Source organism: Myotis nattereri (assembly GCF_964212035.1).
Source record: "Myotis nattereri genome assembly, chromosome: 7".
In the NCBI taxonomy this organism is placed as follows: Eukaryota; Metazoa; Chordata; class Mammalia; order Chiroptera; family Vespertilionidae; genus Myotis; species Myotis nattereri.
The window spans coordinates 28,008,413-28,032,979 of NC_138082.1; the positions used below are offsets into that span (position 1 = coordinate 28,008,413).

Here is a 24,567-nt window from a genome sequence, read left to right on the forward strand (position 1 = left end):
AGCAGAAGGAATAAGTGTAAAGAACAGCTTACCTGGGGCTGCACACGTTCCTCCCACAAAGAAGATTCCAATCCCCGACTGTGACCAGCAGCTGTGCAAGGCAGAAATGGGCCGGCCCCAGGGACAGGTGTGGGAGTCGCCATAGTTACTCCTCCTGCATCGCCAGAGCAGAGTAAGTGGGGGATCCAGCCCACACAGTGTCGCAGGTTGGACACTTTTCACTGTGTGTGTTGTAGAGCAGACTGAGTGCTTTGCGACCAGAGGAACTTCTTACTCTTGATTTTAAAGCTTTCCCTAGTTTTCCAGACACGTGGATTCCAATTGATAACTGGTAGAGAAGTTTGTGTTAGGCTGATAAAATTATGCCCAAAGTATATAATCATAAAGGAGGCAAGCCACGCCCTAGGACCGGAAGTGCCTTGCTGGCAAGTGGGACAATGAAAATGTCTAGGTCAGCCGGCACTGCCATGTCTGGGCCGCCAGGTAAGGGCCTCCAGATACTTCTTTCTCCAGCTCAGGGTAGTTCTGATTTGCTGACCTTGGACATCAGGGGGCTCCAGAGGCCTGATTGGTTTGCATTGGACCCTGCAATACAGGCCTTCCGGGCTCCCCCAGGTCGCTCTGACCTCATGAGTTCCCTGCCCCCTTCCCAACAAGTGCATCTTCAGACTGCCTCTGAGCCAAGCTGGGTGGGGGTCTGAGGACTCACGAAGGCCTTGCAGGAATAGCATCCGTTCAGGCCCCGTGTGACAGCCTCAGGGGCCCTCCGTTTTCTAAGCCACCACACATGGGGAAGCCCTTGGGAGGCGATGTGTAGGTGAAGGCACAATCTTCAGTGACAGAGCAGGCTTTAGACTCTACGGGGTCCTGATTGTGTCCCCTCGATCAAGCCGATCAAGCCGCTTACTCTGTCTAAACCTCAGCCTCCTTACCTGCAAAATAGGGCAGTGGAGAGGCTGAGAAGGAGCACAGCAGCAGGGTTAATTCAGCTCCTGTCCCCTAGCCCCTGCTAACACACAGCTCAAGAAAGGTTAAATATCCTCACATCTCCACCAGGTGAGAGGGGGGCCCAAGGACCACTGAAGGTCCCCTCTAATTAACAAGAGTGGCTCCTTGACACAGTCACTGAATGCCTGCACCTCGCCTGCCCTGCGCTTTGCTGCGGGAGACTGTCATCCCTGCCTGACCCCTACCTTCCAGTTACCATGGTTATCAGTAACCGTACCTCACTTTCACTTAATCTCTTTGTAGTTGTATCTCTCACTTTAAATCCTCAGAACCACCCTGTGAAGCAGGTGGTCTCATTCTCCTTCAATTAATGGGACAACTTCAACCCACAGGGTCTGCACCCCAGCCCACTGCCCAAGCAACTCAGCAGGTTGATGTAGACCCCTGACCCTGAGGCCTGGTTTCCCATCCATCCTCCAGCCCATCACCATGCACAGGACAGTGCTGCCCGGAGCCCCAGAACCCCATCCTTTCCCCGGGAAAAGGGGATCATGTTTTAGGGTGCCCATGCTCTTCCCATTGGCTGCTCCCATTTCTGCCTTGTGTTCTCCCCTGTTTGCCCCACTGAGCCAGCTGCAAGGGAGGCAGCATTCCGAGGTAGGTAAGAAAGTGAACTCACGTTGGCTTGAAAGAAAATAAATGCACCAGATACATCACAGTTGTTTGGGGATGTCATCACAGAACTTTATACATAATAAATGAAATTATAACCTGTAATACAACAAAGACTGAATTGTCAGTAACAGACCAGGCATCTTGCAAATGGTACATTTCGAAAGTCTTTAACTTTACAACCATAGGTTAGAGAAAAGGATGCAATTTATTGGACCCGTTTCACATTTTTCCTATGAACCATTAAATATTTAAGCACCATAAAATTCAAGCATCTCATGTGGGTGTGGCAGCCAGCCTTGGCGGTTTAAAATGCATTATGCAGAGTCTCTGGAAGATAATAACAGTGACAATTGCAGAGTACTGATTTTTAATGTCAATTGTTTTGTTCCCTGCAGAACTTCCTGATAATGTCCCTGTTGGAAATCGTGACTTTTTTGGTGTGGTATGGTAGCTTTTAGAATTGAAATAAAATAGCATTCCCAGACATTAGAAATTGACCAGGTTTAAGTAATTCTAATTAGTAATTTGTATGCCTGTGAGAATCATAATATAATTATATATAAAAATATATTTTTCATATTAAATGGTTTGTTTTAAATAGAACATGTGACCATAATCAGTGCACCGTGGCCGCTATGTATTAGGTTCATAACCAAACTTAATTTCCAATGCCAGAGTATATGTTATGTCCCATGTTATAAATGAGAAAATTGGGGCTCAGGGAATTGGTGTAACTCACCCAAAGTAATAGCAAAAAGTGACCCAACCAGATTCAAACCTGGGTTCAACCAACTCTAAAGTCCACATTTTTCCACTGTTCTTGCAGCCATACTGCAGCCATAAAAGTTAACAATTATCAAATTACTCTGCTGAGCTAATAAAAACACAAATCTAATGTACTTTCCTGGAACATATAGAATGATTTGCTTTATTATAATCAGAGGCTCAAAATCTTTGATAAAATCCAGTTTTGTGCACCATTCCATTGACTATTTTCCTAAGCACCGAGAACATGTGTAAATTTGTTAGAGGCGACCTTGTGCCGGGAAGATCTCACATCACCAGGGAACAGAGATTTCAGCCCAAGTCAAGTCACGTGACATTTCAATGAAGAGTCTTCTCTCAGTCAAATCTCTCAAATCTTACTTCTGAAATTTCAATTTTTGGGAAAGCAGCTATTCTTCAGGAGGGAGTGATGGTTAAAATTACTCTCACAACATATGTGCACACCCACAATCTCTTCTTACAATTATTCACCGGAAGCCAATTGATAGACTTGTACATCTGAAACCTATATAATTTTATTAATCAATGTCACCCCAATGCATTCAATTAAAAAACATTTAAAAATAGATGTCATTGCCCATTAAAAAAAAGGAACCCCATATGCAGAGTGAAACATCTAATGCCTGATGACGCTTGTTGAGTTGTCATTGAAAAAAGAATTATGTCAATAATGCGTCAGCTCTGTGGAGACACTGGGCACGCAAAGATGAGGGGAGCCTGGTCCTGCCCTCCGTTTTAGCAAGAGAAGGCAGGAAGTGTGATGAGACTATACAGGAGCCATGTGGGAACAGGGGAGAGTGGGCAGGTCCTAGTCTCTCTGGGGAAATTCACATAACCTCCTCAACTCATTCAGTCTTTATAGGTAAGGAGTTGTCTGGCAGGTCAACTTCTGGGGCTGGTGGAAAGAGCAGGAGCAAAGAAAGTCACAGCGATCAGAGTCCACCTCTCTGGTGAGCACAGAGGCAACCTAGACAGCCCCTGCAGGCCCCTGCACCCCGTGAGAAGTCATTGCACTCCATAGGCAGGGCAGTCTTGGAAGGGGTTTTAAGCCAAAGAATAACAATCACATTTGCATCTTAGATAAACGACAACTGGGATGGGCACACAGAGGCATCAGTGGCGGGTGTCTACCGCAAGAGCGTAGGTGAAAGACAAGGCTGTTAGGCAGGTACAATGAGGCTGGAGAGGAAGCGTGCACCCACAAGGGGTGGTGACGAAGCTCAGGCCTTTGGAATATGAGAGCAGCAGGAATGGGCCACCACTCACAGCCTGGACATAACCCGCAAAGGAAACCTACAGTCCCCAGCTAGTGACCCAGAGCAATTCCCACTGGGCAACCTAGACTCGGTCCAACCAGCCAAGCGGGAGAGGGGCTCTTGGGAAGGAGGTTTTGGTACTGATAACCATCTGTGCTGGATTAGAATAGCCTGAGAGCTTTGTCCATCCTTCACAGAGAAAGGACATTTCAAAGTGCATTGATATATGACCAGGAGGAGAAAGTAATGGCTTAAAACAACTCGGTCTTCTCTTCCAAGAAGTTATTTTTCCATCTAGATAATTTAAAATGCTTTCCCCCCCCCCCCCCAAAAAAATCATAAAGCATCCCTAGCCAGTTTGGCTCAGTGGATAGAGTGTCGGCCTGCGGACTGAAGGATTTCAGGTTCGATTCCAGTCAAGGGCACATGCCTGGGTTGTGGGCTCGATCCCCGGTTGGGGGCATGCAGGAGGCAGCCATTCAATGATTCTCTCTCATCATTGATGTTTCTATCTCTCCCTCCCTCTCCCTCCCTCTCTGAAAACAATAAATATATATATTTTAAAAATCAGAAGGCAGCATTTTGTTACATTTAGAAAGGGCTCTTATGTATGAAACCAGTATTTTGAGCAATCTCAAATTGTTCAAAATATCCCAGGCTCGCCGTGGAGCAAACTGTTTTTTTACAAAGTTTACTTGGCAAGCTTATTAAAGTTGATGCTACCGAAGTTAAAGTGTTTTAAATATGTTTCTGATGTTTCCTTTTTCACCCTTACCTCTTCTCAGAAAATGTTCTCAGACCAAGCTCATGAATGAACAAGACAAATTTTTAGAGTGCTTGAGTTTTGGTAATATATGATAAAGCTTTTGGAGACAGAAAATTGTAAGTATAAATAAGGTTGAAATTGGCTTAAATTTCAGGTGCTTAAAAATATGTACTATGCCATACCATAGTTTAAGAACATCAATGAATGGGTCAAATGAACTCAAGAAAGTGTTTCATCTTAAAATGCACATATTTTCTATTTTTACCAGAAAGTATTCTTAAAATAAATTATCATTCAGGGACACCTCATACAAGACTCATTTGAAATGTGTTCTGCGTATAAGGGCACATTCCTAATCAATGTTTGGCCAGGAAACTATTTCTTATAAACAAACTTTTAATTGAGTTTTCCTTCTCTCAATTATTTTTAAGTGCATTGAAATAGCACTAAAATGAGTGTCACTCTCTCATGAGAAATGTCTTTCATTTTCTCTAAAGTGACTTTTTTTTAAAGGAGAAAGGCAAGTTTCCTAAAAATATTTTTCAACAAGCCTTTTGATATTTGTGACTAGACCACTGAAATCCTGCCCAAACAGAAAACATAGCCTTTGCTATTCAGAAAACTACTCCTTATAAATGGACATACCTCCTAAACTTTTGTAGAAAATGTTAATACCAAATGTCAAACTGCTGCCTTGGTATAATACTGATAGAACATATAAGAATGTTCTTAAAATTGGGAAACCAGAATGATCCTATGAAAATGAATAACAAGAACATAAAATTCAAATTGTAGGCTGTCTTTGTTGCATTTCAAGATAATACTGTTCTTTCTTCTTCCTGGTGGGGTGACCGTGACTTAAATGAATCTTCTTACCTAGGCTTAATGAAGTCGGCCCTTCATTTTCTTGGAAGTGCATAATAATAGCTCTGTCACTTCCCCGGGTGAGATGCTATTATGTGCAGGGAGCGGAGTGTCCACTGTGGGCTGCGAGCCAGCTCTGCAGGGGCCGCTGGGGACCCGAGCGCGATGCTTTGTATGAGCCGCGTGCTGCCCGAGGAAGTCCCAGGTGGCTCCCGTCCCATTAGCACGCACGCACCGAAGACAAGCTGGACCCCGACTGGGGAAAAGCTGCCTGTTTGGAAGTTCGCTGCCATGGGAAGTCAATTTTTGTGAATCACTGTCTTAATATTCATTAACAGCTTTTAGGCTCTTAACCCCTCATTGAATATATTTTTTCCATAATTGCTGCTTTTCAAACGGGTTGCCAGAGTAGGCATCTCCATTCTCTGACAGATGCAGTAGAGAACATAATGTTTTACGTTCATCTGCAGTGTGTTTGTGCTAATGCTGTCTCCGGAATACGGCCGCGTGGTCCTTTCTGGCACAGCAATTCAGTCTGCTTGGAAATGAGCGGTTCACGCTGGCTGTGTGGATTTTTTTGTGTTTAAGTCTCGTTGGGTCATGGTTTTACCATTATTTAAAGTACGTGAAAAAATAGATTACAGAGGAAATCGTTTTGAAATGTTGGAAATCTCTACTTTCCAGTTCCATTTGTTGGCCTATGTATTTTTTTTTCCTGTAAAATCCATCCCAAAGCCCCCCTGTATTCCAGAGTAACTGACTTTAATTGTTTGAGGTGCTATTAAGCAATGAATGGAGTTTTCAGTAATGTAGCTTGCCATCTGGCCTTTATCACCTATTTGCCTTTCTGTGCATTTTTTTTAAAAATGATAAAGCTAGCTCTTCTATCCTCTTCAATAAAATAAGGAGATCTGGGTTTCATCTAGATTGGTGGGTCCAACCATATCCATACACATAGCATTTGCTTAATCTGTCCAGAACAGAGAAATACAGTACTGTGGGAATAAACGCAATCCAACAGAACAAACTGCTATCACAGGAGTCGGAAATGAGCACCATTAAATCCCAGCACGGCCCGGGACCACTGAGCCCCTGGGGAGTGTCTCTCAGTGGCACGTGGGCGAGTCCTGGGTTCTCTAGCTAACCTTCATGCAGACCTGACACCTGCTGATTTTCTGGCGCTGGGCCTGGCTTTCCTTTAAGGTTTCTGGCGAAGGTGCTGCGGAAAATTGCAAGTGTGGTTTGACCGCCGTCAGCCAGAAGCTGTACTTGTTTGCAAAGAAGTGGCAAGTTCCCTGCCGGCCTTGGCATTCGAGGAAGGGAGCTGCTCGGAAATCTTCCAGGCAGCTGCCGGGTGACATGAGGGCCTGCCCTCCTCCTTGATCCCCAGCGCCTGTGTGCTGCCAGGACAACAAGAGAATTAGGGCTCAGACACACGCAGACAACCCCAGACCCAGTCGGGGACATGCCGAGATCTGGGCCTGACTTTCTCATTTTTCCTGAAATGGTTCCACGAAAACCAGACTAGCTCTGCTGAGGGCAAGTGCAGTGGAGACCAGTTGGGTGCACACAAAATTCAACCACTCTCACCGATGCCTGAATCATCTCCAGCTTCTAAATGCTACCCAAGTAGAATTAAAAAAACAACCTAATTGACAGGGAGGGAAAATGACCGCATGTCCTGCTGCTGCCCATGTGCCCGGAGTTCACAGAATTACTGTGCAGAGGGAAAAGCAGAGGCTGTGACGAGACCGCAGGGTGCGGGGACTCACCATGAGGAAGGAGTACCCGATCCAGAGGCTCCGCCAGGCCCGCGGGCACGGGGGCACGGACTGGTCCTGGCTATGCAGCGCCACCGCCTGAGCAGGGGCCTCGCACACGGCACAGCGGCTGATGTAGGGGCGGATGTCCTCCTCCGACAGCGGCATCATGGGCAGGGGCGCGGCGCTGGCCAGCCAGTAGGACCTGTCGTTTCTCCGGGCGTAGTGGCACACTTGGTGGATGTTGCAGTAGGCAAAGGGCAGTGTGCTAAACACCGGGAGGCAAGACCCCGCCAGACCTTGGGAAAGAGAAGAGATAGCTTGGCATCTGAGCCACCTGTCCCGGCGTGCCCAGCGACCCTCCTGCATGTGCCGTGTATAGACATACGGTCTGGGCACACGGAGGCCCTGGACAAAGTCTACTTCTGTGCTGGCGGAAGTGGGTATGTGCTGGGAGCCGGTCCATGCTTGCTGTTTCAAGGGACCTGGCATATATGGCATACTGTTCTTAATATGTTTGCTCACCTTCTTGGCACTATGTGTTTTAACCAAGGTCTCCTCTCTGAGAAAGGTTGTTTCCCCAGGTAGGGCTTTTCCCCTGAAGTTAGGGAGGGAATAAAACCTCTTAACTAAGTGCCAGGCGGGTAATTAATCACTTTAACTATGAACAATCATGCTTAAGCTACATAATCTTTACTCCCTGGAATGGAGATAAGAAACGCCCTAACCTTTGGAATAGAGATTGATAGGATTGGAATCAACTGGTATAAATACAGATGTAACAAGTCAGAACTTAGGAGACAAAGAAGACAGAACCGAGAGAGACAGAAATTGGCACAGAACCTACACAGAACGTTCTCTAGAGACAGAAGAACTTCGCTGGAGAGAACATGGCAAAAGATCCTGGACAGAAACTGGCCTCAGAACCTAGAGACAGAACCTAGCGAGAGAACATAGCAAAAGATCCTGGACTGAACCTGACTACAGAAATTGGCAAGAGAACCTGACTAGAACCTGGTGACTGAACCTGGCTGGAGAACCTGGACAGAACCTGGCTGGAGAACCTAGTGAGGGAACTTGGCTACAGAACCTGGCTGGAGAATCTAGCAAGACAACATGGACACAGAACCTGGCTGGAGATCCAGAGCAGAACCTCTCTGGAGATCCAGACCAGAACTTGGCTGGAGATCCTGGCTAGAGATCCTGGCTAGGCTGCTGATCAACTGAACGCTGTCTCCATGTCATTCCTTCTTCGCCAACTCCGTCCACACCTTTGAGGACCCCTGGACCCACTGGGGTTGGACCCCGGCAGGTATGGGCCTGACCATTTCTGCCACCTCCCTGGTCCCGTGGGCCAGCCCTCATTCCCACAGGCACGCATCACCCCTGAGCCGAGCACGCAGCCAGGTGCGGGAGAAAGAGCCACAGCAACCCTCTCTTCCCCAGGCTCTTGGCCTCGCCTGGGGGGAGGCTGGAGGAGCACACAGGCCATGAAAATGCAGCGTGACCAGCCCTGTGGATGAGAACTGTGGGCTGGGATTTACGGGAAGGCTAACCAGATTGAAGCTAGGACCTGAAAGATGAAGGTTTGGAGATGGTGAAGACTATTCAAAGAAGATGCAGAGTAAACAGAGTCAAGATATTGAGGGAGCATGGAGCTCGGGGAGCTCAGACGTTCAGGGAGGAGAGATGGGAGAGGTCTGCGTGTGTCTCTCTCTCAACTAGAGGTCAACCAGACAGCATGTGGGCTGTCTGTCTGGTTAAGGGGCTTGGATTTCCCCCCATAGTTCTGCAGAGCTTTGTGATGTGCGCTATGGCTCGGCCAGGATGGAGAAGTGAGATTGCTGGCGAGGCCAGGCAAGAAAGACTGGCAACAAAAAGGAGAGAAGAGAAGCAAGCACAGTCAGATATGAACATACTTCCTCTTCCCTGGCCCCTAAGATGGGAAAGGCCATGGCTGAACCCCAGGGAGAGATAGAGAGGGACATGTCAGTAGCTGCCACCTCCAGGCCTGCACCCTTTGACCATAATAGCCCAGTGAGGGGTCAGGCCCAGTGAAAGCAGTGACAAAACTCACCCCCCCCCTCACCCCGTCACCCATCCCTGCAGGCATCTCCCTCCTCTCCCCCCCACCCCTCACAACCTTCATTATCTGGGAATGACAGTGTTTGCCAGCACCTGGGTGCCTAAACTCTTGGCTTGAAGTCAGTCTCATAAATCTGCTATTGAAAACTGACAAGACATACCAAGGATGCCTCAAACTCAGTGGGAGTGGGCAGGGAGTTGGTGCTGGGGAATGCCACACCATGTAAGCATCGGGATGCTGCCAATACACCTTTTACATTCAAATAATTTACACGGGGAAGTGAAAAATCCCCTTTTATATCAGAGTTAAAACTCACTAAGTATAAGTTTTTAAAAACTAATAACCAGCCAGATAATAATAATAATGGTAGCTAGAATGATCCCTTTGGCATGTCACAGGATCACAGATTTAATAGCCTTCACTGAGGATTAACATGGTAGTATAAATAGAGAAAAAAATCCCAAAGAAGATGAGTAATCACTTGATGTTTTTGAATTCATAAAATTAACCCAACAGTTTTACTTTTAGGCAATGCACATGGGCATCCAGTGCTCTGTACGTACCGAGGTCCTGATTGTGTGCTCTCTCCTGTCCTTCCACGTAGAGCAGACTGTAGCCTGTCCAAAGCCTGGGCATGCCCATGGGGCAGGTGGGCTCTCCATCCGTCTGACTGTGGAGAACCAGGAGGAAGCCACTGAGGTATCCAGGGCCGACCCCTTTGGGCCCAGGATCCCCAATGGGCCCAGGAGGGCCTGGAGGAATAAAGGAAAACAATGAAGGCCATTTAGGGGGGTCAGTTTCACAAACATTTCTGAGCACCTCTGTCCAGTGCATCGCTAAGCACTCAGACCAGAGAGAGGAGCACAGCAGGGCCCACTGCCAGAGTGCTCCCTCACACCCCTGCGATCTGTGCATACTGCTCACTCAGCAAACGTGTACTACAACCAACCTCCAGGCATTGGGCTGTGTTAGCATAAAAACAGAACAGACAAAACGCCCTGCCTTCCTGGCATTTACACTCTACCTGGAGAAATGACAAACAATACGCAATATAAAGAGGTAAAGTGTGAAATATGTTAGAAAGTGATGGGCGCTAAGAACTAGAATAGGGTAATGGCACACCTATGTGTGATCTTCCAGCTGTTCCAGCCTGGACAGGGCACCTGCCTGGCCAAGAAGGTGGTTCTCAAAGTTGGTCTCCCTGGCCTGCTCTCTCTCTCTCTCTCTCTCTCTCTCTCTAGAGCAGCGGTTCTCAACCTGTGGGTCGCGACCCCTTTGGCGGTCAAACGACCCTTTCACAGGGGTCGCCTAAGACCATCCTGCATATCAGATATTTACATTACGATTCATAGCAGTAACAACATTACAGTTATGAAGTAGCAACGAAAATAATTTTATGGTTGGGTCACAACATGAGGAACTGTATTTAAAGGGCCAGAAGGTTGAGAACCACTGCTCTAGAGGGGCCTGCACCTTCTCCCTTTAGGCATGTGTGCCTCTTTGCTTTCTCTTAAGCTCCAAAGGCCCTTCTTTTGTCTCTAACTTGTTTCCTGTGCCCATGCAGCCCAGCTGGCTCACTTCCTCACTGCTCACATTCTGTGACTTTCTAAATATACTTTTGCTTATATTTGGGCAGGGGAAAGTTGGTCTTTCCCAACTTCCAGAACCTGTCTCATGGTTCTGGCAGAGTGTCAGGCCCATTCTAAGAAGGACAAAGGCTTGGGAGCCACATGTTGGACTTCTGATCTTTTATAAGGGGGGACGTGGGAGGAAGGCCAAGTTCCAAAATTCTCAGTGGCAGGTGGGAAATAATGAGGCCTGCAGCATGCGAGCAGGGCCTGTCCCCTCTGGCATCCCTCAGGGACTGACCGACTGAAGAAGCCTATGGTGATTTCTAATTGCCAAGAGCAAAAGGGGAAGTTTGACTTTACAACCAAAAGGCTTTTGTTTTAACTTGTTTCTGGAAGATCCCCAGTCTCTCCGAGCCATGTGCACTGCACACCAGTTTGTGGACTGGATCAGGCCTGCTGCCGGGTTTTGTTTGACCCAAACAGGGTTTCCAAGGTGAGGTTTTGGGCTTGAAAAGCAGTGTAGGGGACAGGGGGCTGCATGTCCACATGGCAACCACAGGCCCAGGCTGAGCTGCGGTTCAGCCGGGGCTCCTTCTGGCTGCAGAGCCCGCCCAGCCCTCCTCACCCCTGCGGTCTTTAGGTCCCTGGAGCCTAACATTTATCCTGGTGCCTTATATTTCACATTTCTGTCCAGAAGAGTCTCTCCCCTCACACAATGCCCACTCCCAAACATTTTCCTTAGGAAGGAGCCGTGCGTGCTATATACATTTACCGATGGCTGTACACTCGGATGAAGTGAACTCAGAAAACCAGAGGCCGGTGAATCGAGGGTGAGAACCCTCCATCATCCCAGGACCCTCAGCACAGCCTCTCAAAGGTGGTCACACGGCAGGTGCCAGGCTTGCCGTGGCCCATGGGGCCTCTGAGATGGCTGAGCCTTGTGATAAGGTGCAGTGCTTTGGGAAAAGACTGGATGGAGACAGGGCCTTCACTCCTTTGTCGGGCGGGTGAGAGTCACAGCGTGGGGATACCGCCTGGTTTGTTCTTGCTGTTTCCACCTCCCTGACACCTGGTGAGTTGGTGTCTAAGGCCAATGCTTTTCACAGATCAGCTTGGAAAGCTGGGGATCCTGTACCCAGTTCTCAGATCTGCTTGTCAGAGGAAAGACAAGAAACTGAAACTCTTTACCTGGTGCTCCAGGGCAGCCGGCTTCTCCCATGTCACCTCTGTGTCCCGGAGGCCCAGGAGGCCCTGGGATGCCATCCTCGCCCCTCCTGCCATCCAGCCCGGGCTCTCCTTTGCACCCTGCACAAAGTCCATGATGGCAGTGTGAGGCCGTGTGACACCTGCTGGCCGCAGCACTCGCTGTGTGTACACCTGTTCCACCTGAACTGCGCAGCTCATTTCACCCTCCAGTGAATACTGTCTCCACTTGGCACTGGGGTGACTGAGGCTCTGAGAGGCCAATCAACTTGCTAATCAAGGCCAAAGAGCCAATAAGGGGCAGAGGCAGGATCTGAAGCCAGACCAGGAAGTGTTGAGAGGTTTTCACATGTTCTTCATATTCTTATATATCTGACCTTTTATTTTTTTTACATTAAACATGTATGGGTTTTACCATTAAATATTATCCTAATACTGACTTTTTAAAAAGCCAGGATGAAGGAATGAATAAATTTAATAGGATTCAGCTAGAGGTCAAGTTAAATTTGGAGCCAGATAAGAACAGCGATTTTTTTGCATAGGCTTTTTTGAATGTTTATAAAGTGCTAAGTACCACAACAATCCTGTTGGGTGGATGATCTAATTCAGCCTTGACAGCAGTCATGTGCCCAGGTACTCTCATGTGCCAGACTACGGGTGGGGAGACTGAGGCTCAGACCTGCTGCAGAGCCGGTCACATGTGGACAGGAAAGGGGCCCAGGTTGGCCGAGTCCAGAGGCTGTACCTCAGCCACCTGCTTCATGACAGGCACAGAGCTCAGGTGCACTCCTTGGCGGGTGTGCGCTGGGGGACCAGGCACGGTCACATTGGTACTCGAAGGGTTCTTTAAGTGTTTGCTTACTTTGGGCCAAGACATCAGTTCATTGCCACAATGCCCTTTGCTCAGAGTAGCAGACATGGTCCTTGCTGTGAAGCAGTGTATTGCCAATAGCCCTAGTTCCCCAATTTACTAGCCCTCTCAAGGCTTCCAGTCTTTAGTTATTATTCTCCCTTCTTCTTTTCCTCTCCCTCTCATTCTCTCTCAACCTCTCTACCTCCCTACTTTTCTCCCTCTCTTTTCTTCTCTCTCCTTCTCTGTCCTCTCTCTCTGCCACAAATCAGCTATCTTCAAATAACATCTGTTATTGTGGGGGGTTGGGGAACACAGGGCCCCAACCCTAACCCTAACCCTAACCCTATTGAACTCAGAGCATCCTTTCTCTCTCCACCCAACAAGATGATTCCAACAAGTGGCCACTGTGCTCTCTGGAAGGGGCTGCCTATGTGCTGATAAGACAAGCCAGTGACCAGGCTTCTAATGGAAGAGATCAAGGGCATCCCCCTGAGATGTGGAGTGGGGAGATCTCTGTGGATCTGGGAGAAGCGTTCTCTCACCAGACATTATCATGTGGCTTTGCTCCCATTAGGGAAGACAGTAATAGTCAGGTGGGTGACATTTCCGAAGACGGGAAGGAAGGCTTTTGCTAGCCCAAGTTGTGTGCCCAGAGCTTCCCAGTACCTGGACTTACTCTCTACCTGGAACTTGCTTTAAAAAATAAAATGACATCTGAGAGCCCACCAGTGTTCGACGGATGACCTCCACTGAGAGGGTCCCATGTGACTTGAAGAGAAACACACCTCAACAGGATGTGGGCACATCCATTAGGCAGTAACAGCCCCAACCACAATGGAAACCGCCTGGTATTTGTCACCGGGAGCCTCAGCCTTTGAAGCCACCCGGGAAGGAGAGGCTGTAGATCAGAGACGTGTGAAGAGAAAAGCACTAGACTTTCCGTGGTGGAGGCCCCTCAACAGACCCGAGTGATGCTGAGTGTGGCTGTGACGCATGCTCACTGGGGCAGGAAAGAGCAAGCAGGCTTTTTCCTATGTAGATCTCAGCTGCAACACTTGGTTATGTGCCTGGTTTCATCAGCTCAGCAATGAGAAAGATTTTGAAGAGAAAACGAGAGGAAACTAACAATGTCATTTTAAGTAGAGGTGGGACTTCCTAGTGGCAGCTGATCCTTCACAGCCAACCTTGCGGGGGGGGGCGGGGGGGAGTGTTTGCAGCCTCTCCCACCTGCAGATGACCCAGGTCAGTCAGGGCTGGGTCAGACCCTCAGAATAGACTCCTCACTTTTTAGCAACTGGACAGTATGACCAATGGATCCAGGGTGGTCAGCAGGAAGAAGAGGAAGAGGGAACCAAGGAAAAGAGGGGTCCTTTATAATAGTGGCTGGGGGCACCCATCAAAGAAGGGGAGCCCAGAAGAAAGCATGGCTTGTAAGTGGGTACACAGGAGGAAGCTGGGCTATGGAGTGGGGCAGCCCTGATTTAACATCATCACATTCTGTGGCAAAGCTGTGGCCTTGGGGAATTCCCCTGGCCAGTAGGCAGGGTCGGTGGCATCAATAAGGGGCGGGCACAGGAAGCCAGAGAAGGACCTCTGTGGCCACCTGCAGCTGGCTGAGCCCATCTGACCCCACATCGGGCGGAATCGGAGATGACAGGTGAGCACACCTGGGCCCAGAGGCTGTCGGCCGGTCAGACGCTCACTATGAAGAGAGAATCTCGTATATGCCCAAGATCGCGACTAAGTTAAAGTGTACAGAATTTGCCCAGATGATTTTTTTTCTTCTCGGTTACTTTCCTTGGTTATTTTCCAAAGCCACCATGAAGGAGTGGGTCTCAACCTTGGCTGCCTGCCACGGCCATCTGGGGAGCTTCCTTAAAACCCTGACACCCGGGCTCTGATTCCCTCTGCATTTTATTGGTCTGGGATGAGGCCCAGACATCAGCCTTTTGCAAGCCCCCGTAGGTGACTTTAACCTACAGCTAGGACTGAGCCATGAGGGAAGGTGTCACTCTTAACTGAATTTTAAGGACAGCATTCATATAATATAGTTAGGATTTCTCAAACTTGAACACACTTGCAATATTTTGGAGATCTTGTTAAAATTCAGATTCTACTAGTAATTCAGTAGGTCTGGGGCGTGACCATACTTTGAGTGGAAAGGATGGAGCTGGCTCTTTGTTACCAGGTTATTAGGCCAACCTGCCCCTATCTGTGCTCCTGCGTCTCCCTGTTGGACAATTCTGGTTCCTCTAAGCCCAATCTTTTCTCAAAGGCTCCACTCAAATGCCACCCCTTGCTGGGGTCTTAGCAGCTCTACAATCTCCACACAGGATTCACCACTCCTGGTATCACTCTCATAATGCCCTTTCCTTGAAACTCCTTTAAAACACAAAGTATTATCTCCCATCGTTGAGCATGACTTATGCTCTGCTGGCCATGTCTGCCCTGAGGCTGTGAGACCGTGGGCGGGGGCAGGAAAGAACATCTTACCCACATCTGTACTGCCCACACCTACTACTTTCTGAAGAGTAGAAAGAGTCTGTAAGCATTACATGCACTGAATTTGTAGAACCCCATTGTAGGCTATACCTTCTGCTTGGAAGTTATTTTGTAAAGTTTGGGGGGAGGGCAGCTCTCATTTCTGAAAAAATATATACAACAAGGCAGCTTGGTTTTAAAAGCAGTTTGAGAGATGAGTTACCCTGCCTGACTAAGAGCTTTATCCTTGTGCTGAGAGCCAAAGCAAAGAGGGAAAGCGACTGCCAATTCCCAGGGCTTGTGGGCTGTCAGAGAAAGTGGCTCCAGTGGACGCCAGTTAACCTGGTGCACAAACACAGATGCAACGCAGCAAGTACAAACAACAGCCCCACCACCACCACTTCCAGGAGGGGTCCGAAGCTGACACCGCCCAAGAACTACTCAGACTCCAGAGGAGGGGACATCTGGGGGCCCTCCACTACCTGGGAGAAAAGCAGGTGGTGCAAAATTCCTGCTCCCAATTCCTTTGGCCCTAAACCGAAAAGAGCTAAAACCATAGCTGGGTGGTGGGGGAAATGAGATTGTCATGGCCTTGTGTCTCTTAGGATCATTTGCACACAGGTTTCTAGAATCAGGGGCACTGCCGATTGGCCCGAAAAAATCAGTGACCACCAGAGGACCAGCCCAGACTCCCTAACCACTAAGTAAATTACCCAGTGCCGTGGAGATATGAGAAGAGAAAATAAATGATTTGGAGGATACTTTTCAAAGGAATGGTTTAGTTTAAATCCTTAAAGAAGGATCCTGCTACCCCGACAAGGACTGAGCAATGCTCAAATCAATTAAATAAACAATGCAGTCATTGCCATAATTAGAGTGAACCTCCCTCATTTCTCCCTCTTGCTCCTCCGAGGACGCACCTCCTTCTCTCTGCTTGCACACTGTTTCTGCTCCAGGGAGCCCAAATTCAGTTGTTCTTCATTGAAAAATCAAGTCAGCAGCTATTAATGACATTGAACAGAGCATCTACTCTTTTGTGCTAAGAAGTTTCAAAACCTCATGTCCACAAGCTGCCCAAATATAGAAGACTTAAGTAGAATTTCAACATAGAAATGGAAGGGGCAAGACGATCCAGTTAGTATATGATTAAACCTTGGGATAAATGTAGAAAAAAATATACAAGGGGAAGGAAATTTTCATTATTTCATCCTCACTAGTTGTTTAGGCTCAAAAAACAAACCCTACATGGCAAAACACTGAGTTTTCACGTCAGCAATATGCACTAGTATATATCAATAATGAACAATCAGTGTCAGGCTCCTACCTGCTCCTGGAGGGCCTCTCCTTCCGGGGGGCCCCATGGCTCCTTCTGGTCCTCTGGGGCCTGGTACCCCAGGAAGCCCCGGGATTCGGGGGCAGGCATCCAAATCTGCAGGTGGCCCCTGTTCACCTGAAATTGGAATCGCCACTTTTGTGATGAATTCAAATGCTTATGAGCAAGCTCCTTCTGCCATCTCAAGTTAGACAGACGGGCTCCTGACACTACACTTATCGAGAATGTCTGACAGCCCTTGTAAGCTCCAGAAAGCATTTTGTCCAATGACTGACTGACTGAATAATTAAGTAAGTGAATGGGACCTCCTAGGAAGCAAAAAAAAAAAAAAAAAAAAAAAAAGTATGAAATAATGAAGGTTGGTTGAATCAGCAATAATTTGGTGAACTTCACAGGATTTTCAATCTTTAGGCCACTTTTTACTGGGGACCCAGCCACAGGTGGTGTTGGGAGAGGTACTGGTGTATTCCTAACGCTCAGCTTAACATCTGTCTAATTCATTACTCTACATTGCAGCCAGGAGGGGTTCCATCGTGTCTGCTGCTCAGAGAGAGAAACCTTCGGGTTAATATAGGTGCTAAAGCATGACTTTTAACCCTGAGTTCACAGTGGAATTATCCAGGGCAGTTATAAAATACTGATGTCTGTATCCCGCCCCAGAAATTCTGGTTGAAGTGGTACAGATGTGGCCTGGGCAGTGCCTGCAAGCTGGGTTGCCCAATAAACCCAGCTGGGGAGTTTTTAAAAAGTACTGGTGCTGGGACCCACCTAGAATTATTAAACAGGAATTTCTGGGGATGGAGGCCAGCTACCAGGAATTTTTCTCCAGATGATTCCAGTGTGGGCCAGGACTGTGAAGCACCAGGGCAAAGCTGCAGTTCTGACTTTAGCACATCTGGATCATCTGGCCAGACTGTTAGAGTCTGGAGCATTGAGGCAGCAGGGCCGGGCGGGCCCAACCACGGCACGTCTAACATGTTCCCGTGAGGCCAGTGGTGCCCCCTGGGCTCTCATTTTGAGAATCACTGTTCTAAAGTTTTGAGATGTCTTTCTTCTTGGTTACATTCACATCTTAAAGGCATTTTTTTCTAAAGCTTCATTCAATCTCCCTGCAAACAATCCACAAGGAAGAAGAAAGAATGACCCTAAGCAATAATGGGAATAGCTAGCATGCACTGAAGGCCCTGTGCTCAGTGCTTTACAATCACATGCTCCCAGCCTGGGTATATGTGCTGCTGTTACTAGGGTGTCACCGGAAAGAAAGCCCAGGTTCAGCTAATTGGGTGACGTATCTGAGCTAGCACGTGGCAGGGTCTAGATTAGAACCCAGTATGTTCCGGCTCCAAACCTGTGTTCTTCCCGGCCACACCATATTGCCTTAAGAGCTCTTAACATCTGTATGGTAAATGCCAAGGAATGCAGCATATTTTAAAACCTGTTTACAGGTTTTCTTAAAATTCATACAAATGTGCAAAATAATTTTAAGAACAGCAATGATAAAGCAGCAAGAAAATGCCACAATCACATTGTTTTAATCTACACAGTGGTTAATGTACCTGTGCAGATCGAATCTGAACCCAAAAGGACATTGGAATTTAGCCTCTTTTGTATACTGTATGAAACCACAGCAACACAGAGCTGCATGCATTTTTACTGTTTTTACTGTACGGAGAACTGAACATAGAACTTGGGAGCAAGTTGAGAGAAATGCAGGTGACTATGTCCCATGCTCCCTGCGTCACCCGGTCGCTCACCCGTGGTGAAGGCATGGAGGAAGCGGGGAAGGGGAGTGGGGGTGGGGATGCATTTGGCTGGGGCTTCAGATTTAGGATTTTGATGTTTCCTCAAATGAGTTGATACAGACAGTCAGAGAGAGACAGTAAAAGGGTTGGAGTGAAAACTCATTAAATATATAACTGTAATTTTTAAACATCAACATTTAAAAGAGCAGGACCTTTTAAAATTATGATTTTGCTTTTCTTTATTTTTTAACAAACCACAAGCTGAAAGACAGAGGCCAAGACATCTCTTTTATGCACCGTAGAGATAATATACGGCACCTGTATCCAGGGCAACTTTCATGGGGGTTAATACCAGGTGCCAGGAAGGAAGAAATGTGAGGGTTCACAGCTTTGCTTTCCTTCTTTTGAGAAACTCCATTCTCTTTGAAAATGCCAGACAGAAAATAACATGTTGCTTTTGCATTGTGGGGGGTTAAACGAACACTCAGTTTAAAGGAATAATAGCATTTTCATTTTAACACACAAAGAAATTTGCTCCTTGAAAATGGCCTTCTGGTACCCCAGGAAAGGCTTGTCGCAGCCCCTTACTGGGTGTTAAGGACCCGTCTTTTCATGCTGCTAATACCGCTGATTTTAGGGGTGTTCTAGGCATTTCTACTGTGGAGTTTATAAAAGAAGCTTCCGTTGGTGGGTACCGTGGCATCTGACAGAGAAAGCCGCATACTCTGTGCCTGAATGGAAACTATGGAAGCTGCGTTTGCACAGTCCCTGACAACCTGCAATGAGGCTCAGCAGAGGATAGGCTAATATGGGGTTACTATATCTGTAACGAGCAAGCAAAGGCGTTAAAACCTAATATAATTACAGGACCCCCGCATATAAATATGTAACAAGTTTGACTCCCAAATGCAGTGAAAAATGGAAGTATAGAGATGGCTGGAAATAAGATTTAGAGGAAATTATTCATTTTATAGCAATGCTTACCTCTCTTACCTGGAGAGATCCAAAGGCAAAATCCAAGGCCACACAATGATTTTCATATGGTAGAAAAAGATTTTAAATCACGAATTAGGACAAACATGAAATAGATTGTTTGAGAACATAAACAGTAAATTGAAGACAGCGTTGAAGGCAAGCAGCATGACATTAAAAAGTCCATATAGTGTGTCCTGGTCGAGTGGCTCAGTTGGTTGGAGCATCGTCCCCTACACCAAAAGGTGGCAGATTCGATTCCCAGTCAGGGCACATACCTAGGTTGCGGGTTCGACCTCTGGTTAGGGCATGTAAGGGAGGCAACCAATCGATGTTTCCCTCTCTCCCTCTCCTTTCTTCTCTCTCTAAAATCAATAAACATAAAAAAATAGCCCATAGTGTTACTGACCAGAACAGCTACGATTTAGTAATGGAGTTTTCATATCTAGAAAAACCTGAAATGAAACTCTTTTGCGCAACATAAAATTTGAGTTGATTTTTTTTATGGAAAATATGCCCCAATTTAATGTATTTAGAAGTTCTGCCTATTTTGAAGGCTTCTGAAAATTCCATATTAATTTGCCAAGTTTTATAGGTTATGTAAAGAAAGGAAATATGAGATGAATCAGAGTATAAGCTCTCTGTCATGCTGAACTATGATCCACTATAGAGCAGTGCAGTTTATTTATTCTTTGGACTAGAGTGCTAATTTAGGAGATTGCCAAATATTCTGAACTGACACCACATTATCATAATATTGATTTAAGATCTTGAGAGATATTACTTCTGCCCATCTCAGATACACACGTCTGTTTGCCCTTTCAACAATCCCTTGGCTTATTTTGACACTGTGATGAAAACGTGTTGTCTATGGGGTTTAAATTAAATAGCCTTTCAACTTCATAGGCATTAATGCACTTTACAGAAAACATTAAATAAAACATCTAGCAAAACCAATGGGAAGCCAGGGATAGGAACTGATTATGCAATCCTCACAGAACAATAACCAACTCAGTGTTTGCCTCTTGGGTGAGGGAACACAGATTGATCCGTGGTTGAGATAGTATGTGTAAAATCCACCCCTAATGTTCCAACTTACCCGTTTTAATAATAAAGATTAGTTTACCAAGCAGAAGACTTCGTAGTGCAGCCTGAAGTAAACACAACGTTTATTTCAAAAGGACTGAACTCAGAAGAATTTGCTGCCTTCAGAAGAATTGCTTCTGAAAGATGACTGTCAGAGGAAGTGTTCAGGCGAAGAGCCCTGTGTGGGCTGCTGGGTGGAGAGAAGGAGGCATCAGAAGCTCACCTGCAGGCCCACGGGGCCCTTGTCTGCCTGGAGGGCCAGGTACACCCTTCTCTCCAGGTGACCCTGGAAGTCCATGTGGCCCCTGTGGCCCCGGGAACCCCACTGGTCCTAAAAGGAACATATAAAAACAAGGGCAGTGGAACGGAGCAATACCAGGCGATGACAGTTTGATGGACTGGATTCAGAGGCTCACGCCAACAAATGCTGGGCAAAGTTCGCTCAGGGTGGAGAGCAGTCTCTCACTTTCTCTTGTAAAGCTGAGAACTGCCTATGTGTTTGGGAAACCCCAGAATTCATCAAAGGGACTCAGGAAAATGGTCCCATGATCAAGACAAAACTAAATGAGAGCGAGAGGCCCTGCAATCCTGAACTTCCTCTGGAGACAAAGGACTGCAAGTGAAGGAAAATTAGGGAAGACGCTGCGCTACCTGGGGAACAGACTCCCAGACCTGAGTCCCCACCACTCTCCTTCTCACTCTGTTTCCCCCACCAGCCATTCGGTGCCGGGCACGTGCTGCCTCAGCTCCTCCTCCCGCCCACGAAGTCCTGCTCATCCTGCACGGTTTAAATCAAGCTCACCTCCCCCTACGTCTTTAATTACATGTAGCCGGCATTATATTTCTGTTGTTCAGTTCTGGTCTAAAAGATTACCAAGTATGCCTTTAGGGGCTAAAGATGAACTTGTATTTCTCATTTTACTTGTCCAACAATTACCTGAACTTTAGGACTCTCTGGAAATGAAGGACAATTGGGCAATACAGCCACTGATTCAACAGAAAGTAAGAATTAGGTCATGGTGGTCCAGTACTCCAGACCCTCAATGACAAGATAGCCGAAGCCTTCACGTACTACTTAAGGAACAACTCGCGTTCATACCTTTCTGGCCATCGTTTCCATCACATCCTGGGAGGCCTTTGGGTCCCGGAGGGCCTGGCGGGCCCCGGGGACCTGGAGGCCCCGGCAGACCACAGTCTCCTGGATCCCCTTGCGGAAGGTCAATGCTCCCAGGGGGCCCTGGAGGCCCGGGGGGTCCTGGCCACAGGGAGGAGGCAAGAGATTCTTTCAGTCAAAGACAAGCCTGTGTGCTGGCTGCCTGAGAGCTTCCGAAGGGAAGTAATTTAATGGTTTGCAAGCAAGAGATGGAAGGAATTAGAAAAATAAGAAAATCAATAGCGTCAGAAGTGAAACAGAAAGTAGGTCTCGTGGAGCCTGAGAAATGGTGTAAGTAGTCTGTTAGTGGCTGTTGGGACAAAATGAACCCAAGCAAAGCCTTCCTTTCCTTCAGAGCCATTCCCTTTGTTTGCATTGCTATCCCATTGCTTTAATATGGTAGAGGATAGGTGGGTGGGTGGGTGGGTAGGTAGATAGATAGATAGATAGATAGATAGATAGATAGATAGATAGATGTAGATGATAGATAGGTGAGTGGGCAGGTAGGTGGGTAAGTATGTAGATTACATAGAGAGATGGATGGATGGATGGATGGATGGATGGATGGATGGATAGATAGATAGATAGATAGATAGATAGATAGATAGATAGATAGACAGATGTATAGATGATATACTTATGAGAAAATTTGGCCGATGTGAAAGAAATGTTCACTCAGTTATAATCATATTTGAAAACAAGTGTCTACATATAAGAATTGAGCCCAAGTTTTATTCTACTAAAACTATGCTGTTTTAAGCAGTTTTATTTTGTAGTAAAATAGAATTATATAATACTGTAACCCCACCTTTACTAAAATGTTTAGCACTTAAAGATGGTGGTTTGTGTCTCTCTTTGATTAGGAGGAATGTGATGATCTGCATTTAGCAAAACACTGCACTGAGTCATGCTCTTCCCCCATTCCCTGCCCAGTTCTGGTCCACCCATTGGTTAAATATGGCCTTGCTGGAGTTTGTCCCTGGGAAGTGATGAGAGGAGCAAAATGGACTGTGGGCAGCACAGGGAGAGCTCTGTCTCTGTGTGTACGCCAGGCCTGGGCCCTGTCACTCTGGGCCAGTGGCAGAGGTTTAGGGGGCAGGTGCAGATACCCACAGGCAGGATGAGATCCCTGCCCCTGCTACAGCCTTGCACACAACGTCAGGCTGGTGATGGGAAGGGCTTGCTCTGACTCAGAGTTTGTACTCACAGAGAGGTGGTCTGATGGGGTGTCACAGAAGAGTGAGGGGCCTGGGCTCTCCTGGGTATGGTCCTGCCAGCCCACCGCTGCCCCCTCCCCCCCACCTTTCCATCTGCCCAAATAACGGGGCTGCTAAGGGGCTTCTCCTCTGCCATCCTCTGGTCCTCCCTCCCTACAGAGCTGGCAGCATCTCAGGAAAGGGGCATCACCAACCTTTGCCAGGATTTTCCCGTACCTCTTGGACCATCGGGGCCAGGAGGTCCTTGATCTCCAGGCGGACTGGGGTCAGGAAAATCATACTTAGGAGGTCCTCCTGTGGCGCCTGCAGGACCAGGAGGTCCAGGTCTCCCTGAGGATGGACATGTCCAGATGTGAGCCTCATCACATTTGGAGATTTTGATTCAGTATGGAGGGGGGCAGGGGTCAAAGCATTCTGCTTCTTACCTGGAGGGCCTGGCGGACCTTTTTCTCCAAAAAGGCCTGGAGGAGAAATTCCTGGGTTCCCGGGGTCACCTGTCTCCCCTTTCAGCCCAGGCATTCCCATTGGGCCGGGTGGGCCCATTTCATTCAAACCTTAATGTAGAAGACAGCATTAGCACTGTGTCTTCTCCCTATTTGTCCCAGTGGTCGGGGTGTGACCGGGAAGTAGCTGGTTCTGCTGAGACCAACCTCAGCTTCAATGGTGACCCAAATGGCTGCATACGTTTCCCAGGTGACCATCTACTCTCTTAAAACCCATCATACTGGTCAACCATAGGCTTGATCTACTTTATAATTATTTTCCATATTTAAAAAAACAACCCAGTGCCAATACCAATTGTCTAACCTCTACAATGGAAAGGGTAAAAACAGATGAGATCCAACAATGCGCAATTATGAATAAACTGGTTTGAAATGGAAGGTGGAAACTGACATGTAAATAGAATTATTGTAAACTTTCACATTGAAAAGACAGAGCATCATTGGTTGTTTGGAGGGGACACATATTAGCAGACTATTTAGAACAGCCACTAAATGAATCCTACATGGCCCAAATTTTACTTCTTGGCCTTCTAAACTGTATAAAGATTCAACAGACTCAAATCTAGCAGCACAGCAATTCAACCCTTTTCCCACAGTCCCTCAAATCTGTGTGTCTGACTCCAGCTACCTTGTCTGATGGTAAGCTATTTTTCTGAGAAAGTCATGCAACAAATGTGCATTATATAAAAACTAGGGGCCCGGTACACAAAATTTGTGCATGGGGGAGGTGTCCCTCAGCCCAGCCTGCCCCCTCTCACATACTGGGAGCCCTCGGGGAAAGTCCTAGTGATGGCTTAGGCCTGCTCCCTGCTCCCCTTGGGGAGAGGGTCTAAGCCACAGTCTGGCCTCCCTTTGTGGGAGGTGACCAAGCTGATCAGGGGAAGGCACCAGCCCCATCACCCCACTGCTGCAGCCACTGCCAGTCACCACAGCCACCAAGGTTTTTTCATCAACATGGACTCCAGTCCCTTCACCGTGAAAAAAATGACAACTTTCTTTAGGTATTTTCAAGATGTGTCTTTCATAGGATATGACATTTCTTTATTATTTTTCTTTTATCCTCACCTGAGGATATGTTTCCATTAATTTTTAGAGAATGTGGAAGAGAAAGGGAAAGACAGAGAGAAACATCAGTGTGAGAGGGACACTTTGATTGGTTGCCTCCTGCATGAGCCCTGACCTGGGCCCTGGCCAGGGAGGAACCTGCAACCTAGGTGCATGCCCTTGGTCAGAATTGAACCCAGACCCTGTGGTCAGCAGGCTGAGGCATTATCCACTGAGCCAAACCGGCTAGGGCAGGATATGACATTTC

The 24,567-nt window shown here is 47.2% G+C and overlaps 1 protein-coding gene across 1 annotated transcript in view; it reads right to left on the bottom strand.

Moving 5' to 3' along the window:
• Positions 1-5,678: 5,678 nt before the first annotated feature.
• COL4A4 (collagen type IV alpha 4 chain) overlaps positions 5,679-24,567 on the bottom strand; it is a 93,777-nt gene continuing 74,888 nt past the window's right edge. The window contains exons 38-46 of the mRNA XM_081095691.1: positions 23,178-23,306; positions 22,969-23,082; positions 21,482-21,637; positions 20,606-20,713; positions 16,574-16,699; positions 11,901-12,017; positions 9,705-9,893; positions 7,068-7,354; positions 5,679-6,695 (exon numbers count right to left, since the gene is read on the bottom strand). Coding sequence (XP_080951817.1) covers positions 6,432-6,695; positions 7,068-7,354; positions 9,705-9,893; positions 11,901-12,017; positions 16,574-16,699; positions 20,606-20,713; positions 21,482-21,637; positions 22,969-23,082; positions 23,178-23,306 — 1,490 coding nt within the window. The 3' untranslated portion in view covers positions 5,679-6,431. The remainder of the gene's footprint in view (positions 6,696-7,067; positions 7,355-9,704; positions 9,894-11,900; positions 12,018-16,573; positions 16,700-20,605; positions 20,714-21,481; positions 21,638-22,968; positions 23,083-23,177; positions 23,307-24,567) is intronic.